This window comes from Galeopterus variegatus, unplaced genomic scaffold, assembly GCF_000696425.1.
Source record: "Galeopterus variegatus unplaced genomic scaffold, G_variegatus-3.0.2 Scaffold3312, whole genome shotgun sequence".
NCBI lineage: Eukaryota > Metazoa > Chordata > Mammalia > Dermoptera > Cynocephalidae > Galeopterus > Galeopterus variegatus.
The window spans coordinates 132874-144716 of NW_007729423.1; the positions used below are offsets into that span (position 1 = coordinate 132874).

General features: G+C 35.6%; 1 protein-coding gene across 1 annotated transcript in view; it reads right to left on the reverse strand.

Annotated features, from left to right (window-relative positions):
• Positions 1–1358: 1358 nt before the first annotated feature.
• LOC103600345 (uncharacterized protein C8orf34-like) overlaps positions 1359–11843 on the reverse strand; it is a gene marked incomplete at its 5' end in the record, with an annotated part of 88093 nt that continues 77608 nt past the window's right edge. Inside the window, 2 exons of the mRNA XM_008584611.1 lie at positions 1359–2350; positions 4691–4750. Coding sequence (XP_008582833.1) covers positions 2343–2350; positions 4691–4750 — 68 coding nt within the window. The remainder of the gene's footprint in view (positions 2351–4690; positions 4751–11843) is intronic.

The following is an 11843-nucleotide window of genomic DNA, read 5'->3' on the forward strand; positions in this document are numbered from 1 at the left end:
TTTCTTCCTTTCTTCCTTTCTTCCTTTCTTCCTTTCTTCCTTTCTTCCTTTCTTCCTTTCTTCCTTTCTTCCTTTCTTCCTTTCTTCCTTTCTTTCTTTTCTTTCTCTTTCTTTCTTTCTTTCTTTTTTCTTTCTTTCTTTCTTTCTTTCTTTCTTTCTTTCTTTCTGCACATGACCACATTTTATTTAAATGATCTGTTCATATGTATGTTTCTCCCACTAGACTGTGAGGCCCTTGAGAATAAGGGTCTGGCTCCATGTCCAGTAGGTCAGAAACTACCATGGTCCCAGCCAGGGATACCCAGAGGCAATGGCATGACATATGGCCGAAAGCTACCTGTCTACAGTAGTGATGTTGGAGTGGGAAATCTGAGGAGCATTTTGGGAAGCCATTTTCGTGTGGGGCTTTCACACCTTACCATTGCAGTAACTCTGGAACTGTGTAAAGAAACCCCAGAGAAGCAATGTGAGTAATGGGAGCTATGAAGAGTGCCAAGAGGTTCAGGTTTCACGTGTAACAATTGAAACAGGAGATTGGAAAGCAACCTGATTTGGGATCTAGCTGTTCACTAGCTTAGGCCTCTGACCTCAGCCTTGGAAAGTGGTTAAAGGCATTGACAAAGAATAGAGGGCAGAGCCATGGTGTGTGTGTGTGTGTGTGTGTGTGTGTGTGTGTGCGTGCGTGTGCACGCACGTGATCTGTCTAGCTGGCATTGACCAAGATTCTCTCCTTGACCAAACTCTAGCTAGGCCACTGGGGGAGCACAAAACACCAGTTGTGAATGCATCTGGGGTCTGGACTTGGAAGGGGGAAAGTTGTGGGGTGGTTGGTTGGGAAGTCACAGATGGCTTCCTGGAGGAGACGATGCCTCAGCTGTTTCTCTGAAGATGAGATGGCATCAGTTGAGCACTGAAGGTCGGTGGGAGGGTCTTAGGCGGAATGACAGAATGGACCCAGTGTCTCTATGGACAGTGTGCCTGGAGTGAGTGTGCTAAGTGCATGGTATCTATTACTATAGCGTATAGAGTGTGATGTGATGCATAGCTGGTGGGGTAGAGAAGCGAGCAGGGACTGGGCTAGGAAAAAATCACATAAGCCATCAGTGCTCTTCAAGTCTGGCTGTTTTTAGAGGCACAGATGCTCAGGCCCCACTCACTGGGATTAGGATTCAATTGGACTGAGGTGGATGCCAGTCATCAGTATTTATCAAAAATCTTCTCATTTGATTCTAATGAACAGCAAGTATGACAGCCATTGCTGAAGAGAGCTGCTTTCTTTCCTTTCTGCTCAAAAATGTAAACATTTCATTTGCTTCTACCTATAAAAAATAATAACTTACATGAATTAATCTCATGTGTTTCCATACACAAGAAAATGTTAATATAAGAAAATTTATTATATCATTTGATTTAGGAAGTTGACTTAATTCATACAATAAGAACTTCTTTGTTTATTCTTTAGCTATGTTCTGGCCTTTATCATTTGTTTCTTTGACAGTTATACAGGCGGTTTTATAATTTTACCTTATTCCTTAAGGGTCCAGACAGCAAACTTAGATTAAGATAAAATAGACAGCAGATATGCTCAATAGATGTACTTAGTTCCACTCACTTAGCATCAATGCATAACACATTCCAAAAGCAAGCATACATCAAATTTAAAATGGATAATCTTAATTGGGTTTAATAGTTGGGTAAATGATCAAACAATTCTCATTGCATATGTGTTGGAAGCATGCATTTCATTCCTTATTGATTTGCTTTATTGAATTATCATATCAATTAATTTTTATAGGAACAGGGATAAAATCATGGAAAAGAGCTGTGGTAGAGAATACACTTCCACTGTATGAAACATGGACAGCAGGTGATGAAACCAAGAAGCTAACTCCCACAGAGACCTAAATGGCACATCTTGGCACATATGGGTAAGTATAATGTTTATTAATCTAAAAAATGAGAAAATACTATAAAAATAGAAGTAGAAAACCCTGGACAAGTTAAAATACAGAAAAATTTTAAGCAAAGTTATTTGAATCAGGCAATATTTAATATATCAAATATTAATCTTAATAACTATGTATAAAGTAATCTAAACCCAAGACACTAACCATGTCAAAAGGCAGCAGTTATCCTGACCACCAGAATCCTTTGTTAGGATTAATATTCTCTGATTACACACTTAGGCACCCCCTGGTTACAATAATGTTTGTTTATTATTTATATTACAAAAATAACTATTCTCTAAATGATTACACACAGTAAATAAAATTAGAACTCTACATAAGGATTTGAATAATTGCGGTTTCTTTAAGGACCACTTGCAATGTCTTCTGTCTGTTTCACAGACCTGTAGAAGGGAAACAAAAGAAAATGTACTTAATAATATGTCTATAGTGGAGCATATAAAAACAAAAATTGGGATTTTAATGCTTTCCTTTACTCTATCTGAACTTTTACAACAGCATTGACATTAGAGTACTACCTCTTATTAACCATATTTTGCTACCAGTATAGCAATTTCTGGTAACTGCATAAAATTCTAATCATATCAAGATGTCAAGGGAAAATATCCATCTTCTAGAATATTTTATGTGTTTTTTCCCTTTGTACCATTGTTATATTTAATATTTCTGATTCATTAATTAGGCCATAAACATTTGAAAGCAGACTATCAATCTCCAAGTTATTTACAGGGCCTGAAAGAATATTTGCACATGGCATTTGCTTAATAATATTTGATGGAAGAGAGGGAGAAAAGGAAAGAGGGAAGGGAGAGAGAAAACAAGGGAATCCCGTTGTTTTTGCACACACTTTTCCCTTATCTGGAATGCTTTACTTAGCCTAACCAACCCCTGCTAACTCCCTTATCTGACTAGCTCCTACACTCCTTTAGGTCTTAGCCTTAAATGTTACTTTTTCTGGGCCCTTTGACTACTAGTCAAAGTAGAACTCTCCTGCTGCACCCCCTTACCTGACCCTAATGCCTCTCTAACAATCACTATCAGCTCTTTATGTAAATAATTGTTCATTTTGTGTCTTCTCCACAATTTAAGTAAGTTCCATAATGAGAAGAACTATGGTAGGTGCTGTGTCACCCATGATAGTGACATGCGCTATTCCCTGGCACAGTTCTTTATCCATTGTAGGACCTTATTAAATGTGAATCACACAGATGATTTACTCCATTACAGCTTTGGAACTGTACAGCGCTATACCTATATGTCACACAGAGAACATCTGAAAGACTGAAGGAGAGGATCATGTAATAGTTGTATACCTATAGTGACAGAGTTACTATGTGAAAGACAGATACAATTATCATCTGTGAACCAAAAGGACAGAATCAGAAATCAAGCAGTTTGAGGGTTCTTTTAGAATCCTTTTAGAAGGATTTCAGAAAAAGTTTTCAGGAGGATTTTTTGAAGGCAGATATAAGATTCAGATCTAAGAACAAAATAAGAGCGTAATTTCTTTTAAAATAGGTTTTAAACATATTTTACAAATGAAGCAATACATGTTTATTAGGGAAATATTGTAGATAAGCAAAGACTTATTCTCACACTACACAGAGACAACTGATGGATTTTTGTTTATAACCATCCAGACAGTATTCTACAGGGGTAAAAACAGGATCATGTATGTGTCTGTGCATCATGAGTTATATTTAATATTTTGTCTTGTGACTTGCCTTTTTATGTAAAAATATTGGAAAAAAATTTCCACATCTATACATATATATATATCCAGTTAATATAAGATTATATATACCCAGTTAATATATATCTCATCCTTCATAATGAATTCACAGTTTCCCATTGTATAAATTGCTATAATTTTTTAAATCAGTCCTCTTTTTTTGGTAATTAGGTTGTTTCCATTTTTTTACATGTTTTTCATGTTTTATTATAAAACATGAGGCAATGAACACAATATTCTGATAGCAACATAGTAGTCCATCACAGAAATAATTTTTTTAGGTGATTTCCTAGTATAGAATTATTGGGTAAATGAGCAATTTGAGCAGAACAAAATTAAATGAGTAGCTGAGGGAGACAGTAAACTCCCCATTACTCAAAGTGCACATGTGGTGTCTGGATGGCCCCTTGGCAGGGGTATTGCCCAGAAGAGGGTAGCAATAAGAGCAGAGTAGGTAGGTCTAAAATTCTTTCCACTTTTGATGTCCTGTGATTCTCTGAGTGCTAAGAACAAACTCACACATTTGCTTCTCTCTATGGCATACTTGAGAGAAGATACTGAAAACTTTTTTATCTTTGTACATCTAGTTCATAGATGTCCAAGGATGTGAAATTGTTCTGAGATACTGTAACTCCAGCAGATATTTAATGGCATCATAGTGCCCATAGTTTGCACAGTAGGGGAATATATTTTCAGCTCATGTCTATCTAGAAGTTTTCTTGTCAAACAGAAGGGGTTTAAAATCCTCTTCCCATCAACTCAGCATGGGAGAATACAGACTCAGTGAAGACCCTGAGGCCCATAAAACACCAGAGATATATATATATAGAGAGAGAGAGAGAGAGAATATTATGCAAGTTACTTGAAAAAAAATCTTTTCTCATTAGAGGTCATGAGGACTACGTATTTTTTAAAAATCTGCACTTTGCACAGTTGTAGATACTACCCATAATTACCAGACATTGATATTAAGTGCCCCGAGCAAACCTACCAGAGTAGACCAGTGCAGGACAAGAAGAGCAGGGGACACAAAGAAGAAGATCCGCAGAACCTGCACAATGAAAGAAAAGATGATAATATGCTGGACCAAGAAAAAACATCTACTAAACACAATTCCACAGATGTTTAACCAATTTCTAGCGAAGACTAATTGAAATTAATATCAAAACTACATTTATACTATGTAGTGGGCTACAACCACATATAAGATAACTATAGTGTGTATATTTTCATTCCATAATTCATTCATTTTCAATTTAAATTTTTGTTGATTTTTAAATAAAATCTAGGGCAAAATGCCCTTCCAGATAGTGTTCTGGATATATATGTGGACTGTAGGAAGACCCCCTCTAAACTGCAGTCATAATTCTGAAGCCTGGCACGGGGCAGGAAGGAAAGCCTGGAAAAAGCATGGAAAGCCATGCTCCTTAGACTGTTACCCTAACACAGCTTCTTCAGCCCTGGATGGATACATGCTACATAGTGTGATGCTGGGACATTTAAAAACTTGTACTATCATAATGAAGCTATGGGATTCACGTGAGGTAGTGTTTATACATACACATATACTGTATTTATACATTATATGTACTTATATATTATATGTATTATATATGTATATACACATATACTGTGTTTATAATGCCTGGCACATAACGTTACATGTGAAATGTAATTCCTCTGAATGCAGCCCTAAGGCAGAAGAGTCTATCCCCGAAGGAAGGGGAAAGCAGTGCCCACTGGGACAATGGGACATGACCATTCTAGTTTAAAAGAGTAGCAAAATGAAACAGAGGGTAAAAGCAGATGAAGTAAGGAAATCAAGGGAGACAAGCAATCAATTCCATGTGTCTTGAAGAGAAAGGAAGTAGATTTGGTCCAAATTTTCCAAAGCAGCTCCTGGAGCACGAGTCCTACAAGTTGTTAGTGCAGCTGATTCACAAACAAACGGCTCGTTGGTGAAAGAATTTGGACAACATACTACATCTGCTCTTTGTAGGATCAAAATATACATCAGCATATTACAGGCTCTTAGAAGTCCTACAATAAAGAAAACTATTTAATCTGATATTCACCAAAGTTACACAATAATAGATTTTTATATAACGCTCATTTTTGAAATTCTATAAAGTATCCATTGGTAAACGCTGTTTCAACTAGTGTGATATATTGATCTAGCTGTTGTTTCATATCATTCAGCAGCAAAATAGAAAAAGCATGGGTTTGTATTCAGCTAGACTTGAGTTCAGATCCGGGCTCCACTCTTTCCAATATATAGGACCTTGAGCAAGTTATTAACATCAATCAGCATCCTTCACAGAAAGTGGTTATGAGCAAAACACCTTCAGAAGTATCATTAAGTAATGGGTATTTAATTGTTTTATTGCATTCAATTTAACTGAATAGGGGCTACAAAAAAACATTTCAATTGAAGGTGTTGACTATATATGGAAGGTGGATGCTGAATACAGCTGGAGAACTTGGTAAATTTTTAAAAATCTTATGCGTGGAAGGGTTTTGGAATAAAATAATGATGTATTCATGTTTGAGTGTTCTTTACTAACCAAAGATATTAAAGGTGCTGGCAAGAGAGCAGTTGAATTCATACTCAATATTAGTGGTTCTCAAATTTTAGAGTATATAAGAATTGCCTGGAGGGCTTTTTAAAACAGAGATTGCTGGGCCTCAACACCCGAGTCTCTGACTTAGTAGATCTGGGGTAGGGTCCAAGGAAATTGTGTTTCTTACAAGTTCCCAAGAGATGCTGATGCTGAGGCTGCTGGTGTGGGACCACATTTTGAGTATCAGTGTTGTACGTAGCGTGGACTACAGGCTGAAGGATGAAGCCAGCTGTGCTCTGGTACACTTGGAGACAAAGGAGTAGTCAAGTGTTTTGGTACCAAAAGAAGATGAACGTATAGGTTTAGTAGGAAATAGAGAATTTTAAGGACAGGAAGTTAGGAACAGAAAATAGATTATAGTAATATAAGATATTAGAGATGAATGCTATTTCACATTTGACAAGAACATAAAACATACATTGCCTTAGAGGATCACTAGATTTGAGAAGGCCAAGGAATTATAATGGTAGGATATTGGGTAAGTCACCCAAGCAGGAGTTAAAATTCTGGTGGCAAGAGTTGTGATAGAGAGGAAAACAGTGAACCAGAGTCAAGCATCTCACATGAATGAAGAGAAATGATTGGTAAGATTATAGTGACAAGAAAAGGAACAGGGAAGAGTGACAAATGGCATGTGCTTAAAAAGGGGAATTTCGGGTAGCATACGGATCGTACCTCATGACACTTGGCATGGCAATTGGAAGAAGGAGCAGCTTCCCCTGGAGGAGGCTGACAGGGAAGCCTTGTCTTCCAGAAAGAGCTCATTTCAAATAAGGCAAAAATGTATGAGAGTGTTCTTTGAATAGCCTTGAGAAAGGACAATCAATTTGCAAATCAAATTCTAGTTCTATAGGGCACAGTGCAAATATCTGGGAAATATATCAACAGTGGTTAAGAATACAAATACATGAGAAGATTTTATTTTGATGGGGCAGATGGGCAAGGCAGCCAGCCAAGAATAACGGGGTAAAAGGCAGAATTAACTGATTCAGGTTTCTGAACTGAACTTTGGCATAACGTTGTTGCACAACAACTGACTTAGGTATCCAGCCTGACACTGCTTCCATCTGCTGTGAAGGAGGATTGCCTACCCTGGGGATAGCCCATTGGTTCCCATACTAGTGGGAATGTAAGAAACAAAGCAGCTTTGGTGGGAAAAACAACAAGCAAGCAAGACAGTAGCCATCAAGTCTGAAAATAAAGACTACACATACACACACACACATATATATATATATTTGCAGATTAGAATACACTTCATTTCTTCTTGCAGATAATGCCATAGGTACAGGTTTTTCAGTGAAGAACAGCCATACAGACCACCCTGGGGAATGCATCACAAATGCATGGGTAGGGATTGAAGTAGATTCTGCCTTAATGCATTGTGTTCATTGCAACTCTGGTTGCACTGTCACTACTACAGAGGAACCACATGTTGAACACATGATATGTTACTGAACATATCCTGTTCTGTAGTGTATATCAATAAACAACTTATTACATGCATTTATCTATGTTTCTAGGCTTTATGGATCCCCTAAATAATCTGAAGAAGAAGACGGAGCCTCAGGCTTGGCCACTTCTCAAGTGGTCTTTAAGAGTCACTTAACTAATTTGAACTAAATTATTCATTTCATTCATTCATTACACGAATTCATTAAATATTTATTAAGTAAATAAATAGTGAATGCATAAGTATTTGTTAAGTAAATATTTGTTGAACACTTACAATGTAAAATAGAAATGTTAAGACTAAATTTTTCTTAATAGCTTAATTTTTTGAATTAAGTAGTTAGAAGCAATTTATAAACTATACAACCTTATACAAGTGGTAACAACCTTTTAAAAATTATTTTAAATGTTAACAAATGGATAATCCTTTGTGTCCTAATATGAAGGAGAAAGGCAGATGTAATTTATATTTAAGAATACAAAGAAAGCTATGTTTTTGGTCTGAAGAATGTTTAAATATACTAAAGCTGAAATACAGTTTTGAGATATTTAGTCAACATTTCAAAACAAGTCATTCTGAAGAAACTTGGCAGAGTACTTTGAACAGTTGTTCTACTTTTAATAGCTTACTATGGGATTGAAAACATGCTTAATGTAATTACTAAATGCTATTTATTTAATTCTGTCAAAACTTTAATTTTTATGTTTATCATACATGCCTCCCTTAATTTTCTAGATGACTTTGCTTGTAGATAATAACTTGGAACACAGTGTAAACATAACTAAATCAAGTTGAAGTTTCTATTAAAAGATGACTTCCTACCCAAATGTATTACTGCTTCAGTTTCTTTATATGTTGCTTTTCCTTATTTTCTTGTTTTATAGTGTTTTCCCTATGATACAAACTTTTCAGTGCTCAGTGAAATAATTCCTCTCTAGATAGTATCTGCACACACTTCCCTCCCACCCCACATTGTTTTAGCTTCTAGAAGTGGAGTGAAATTGAGTAGAACATATGGTCTTGGATTAGATTAGAATATAAATTGCACTTACTGTGTATTCTTGGGAAAGAATATTTAACAAATCTGAGTTTGTAAAATCAGAGTAATAACACCTACACATTGTTGACACAGAAATTAAAGGAGATACTACATGGCCATAACGAAAATTTTTTAGATGTTAGTCCTCTTCCTTCTTTAGAGATGGATGTTAGTCCTTCTTTAGAGATGTTTGTGTTTCTGTATAAGCCTTGAAATGTCAATGGCTCATAATAGGCTTTTGGAAGAAATGGAACGTTATAATTCTAAATATAACCCCAAATAGATTTTGTGCATCTATTTTATGTTAGGCTATGTGACAGTTTTTCCAATTTATTATTAAATTAGCTCTCTATCAGAATATATGCTCTCTCGGTGGGACAGATTTATTATGCTGCATTTTGGAGTTCTGTGCTTAGAATTTCTTTTCTGTCTTCACATACCCTCTTGATTAAGCCTAACCAGCAGTTTCTTTAGTCACAATGTCTATCTTTGGACTAGGATTTCCTGCCAGATTCTAAAAACAAATATTCCATTATCTCCTCTGAGACTATACCAGTCAACTTTTATACTAACTCAAACAATGGACATATAGCATCTGCTGGAGGGAATTGTTTATTCATTGATGTTTTTCTTCAGTCTGAGAAAAGTAAACATGTAAGTCTGAAATAGGAGGAAAAAAGAGAATAACGCAATAAGGTAGGTTGGGATCAATGATGGTATGGTTGTAGGTACCCCAATTAGTAGGCATGAAATGTTTACGCAATGAAAACCCTGAGTTGTTACAGCCTGGGAGAATATCTAAGAGCATTGCATAAGATGATGACAGCACCCATGAGCCCATACAATGGAGAGGTCAGTCTTTTTGCCCCAAATTAGGACTATAAAAGCAGCCTGGGAGAATATCTAAAAGCATTGCATAAGATGATGATAGCACCCATGAGCCCATACAATGGAGAGGTCAGTCTTTTTGCCCCAAATTAGGACTATAAAACCCTTCCCTCCTCTGCAGTGCCATGGCTTATTAGAGGCAGTAAGTTGAATGTAGAAACTGTGAAATAATTAAGAGACAGAAAAAATAAGCTATAGCTTCACTAATGGTTAGTAAGTAGAAGGCAGAAAGTATTTGGCAGAGAACATTAGAGGGGCGCATTCTCCATAGTTAATGTATCTCTGAGAGTTAAAATCTGAGAGCTGAGTAACTGTAGAAATACCTGAGTATGAGCCCTTTCTCTGCAGTTGACTAGTCTAGAACACCAGGGGAGAAGCAGGACCGTAGAAGAGTCTCCTGATGCCTAGTTTTTTCCAATTCTGTTATAGCCTCCAGAAAAAGACAATTAGCGTCCCACTGAGATAATTAAATGACAGATGTGTATGCTCACAATAAAACTGTGAGTCATTAGTAAATTGCAGTGAGCCTCTAGGAACAAAATTTGGCTGAGAACAAAATTCCACGGAGGAGTAAGAACACAATGTCATTAACAATAACGTCAGTAAACGTAAATAGAAACCTAATAATAAGTGAATGAAGTTTTCGTAGGATATCGGATTAACCAAGTATTGTCATTAACTTTTTTCATAAATGGAAACCATTTTATATGGTAGCCTAAAAGTAAAAACTTATAATGAACTAAGCTCATATTATGCANGATATCGGATTAACCAAGTATTGTCATTAACTTTTTTCATAAATGGAAACCATTTTATATGGTAGCCTAAAAGTAAAAACTTATAATGAACTAAGCTCATATTATGCATCTGTCAATGTTTGGCACAAATTTAAACAATAAAAAAGTAAATTTTTTTTTACTCTATGAAAACAAAATAAAATAATCTAAAAATTTGTTGGTTCTGCCCAAATTTATTGAAATATATTGGAGTAAAAAATTCCCTATCCAGTAGCAGTAGGATAAATTATTCATAAAACAATTCACTGAAAGCATATAGAATAGCTGGATGAAATATTTTTAAAAGCCTGCTTGAAGGCATAAGACACCTATCAAAGCAATAAAGTATTAAACAGCCAATATCCTGGAGAATAAAAAAATAAAGAGAAATGAGTATGAACTTTGGGGACACGCTTCCATCTACCAGTTCCAGAAGACTCCTGAGAGACTGAGAACCTAAACAAGGATTGCAAAAATTGGAGCTCTAGTTTTATTGAGGAATCTGACCAAATAAATTCCCTGGGTTTTGAATTCCTACCATGAAAAGCCACATTGCAGGAGTAAGGATAAAAATGGAAATATATAAGCCTTCTCAAGAAATAAAACCCAACTTAAAATCTTCTCAATTTTTTTTTTTTTTTCCAAATTCAAATAATCTAGAATTGCTAGTATCCCTATACCTCTCCTAGAAGCAAAGTAAAATCCTCTCTGGAAGAAGATATCATCCTAGGCCTCAAAATATCTTTCCAATCTTTTTAAATATAATGTTCAACACTTAATTAAAAATAAGCAGACATACATGGTGACATGACCAGGTGTTCTAAAAACAAGAGAAAACAACCAAAAAACAGACCCACAAGGAATCATATAATGGACTCACCAAACATGGGTTTTAAAATAAGTATGCTTAATAAAAAAATGAATAGCTTAATAGCTTAATTTGAAAAGACAGTATCTTGAAATGAAAGACAGTATCTTGAATTTTGGAGATAACTAGAAACTAAAAATGATCCAAATGAAAAATGTTAAAATAAAAAAAAACAACTAAAATTTACAAGTTAATGTATATATCAAACAGCAGATTTGATAGAGCTGAAGAAAGAAATAATACACTTGATTTAAATCAGAATTAAATATCCAGAATTATGCTCAGAGACAAATGGATGAAAAAATGGGAGTGGGGCTTGGGATGAAAGTATTTTGCATACAGTTAGAATGTGTAACATATGTGTAACAATTACACATATTACACTACAGGTTGTGGTGGTTTTAAAACATAACCCCCAAATTATTTGCACTTTTTCCAACTTGTAGAACAGAACTGTGTCCATTGACCTTAAATCTATTATCTGTGACTACTGACCAAC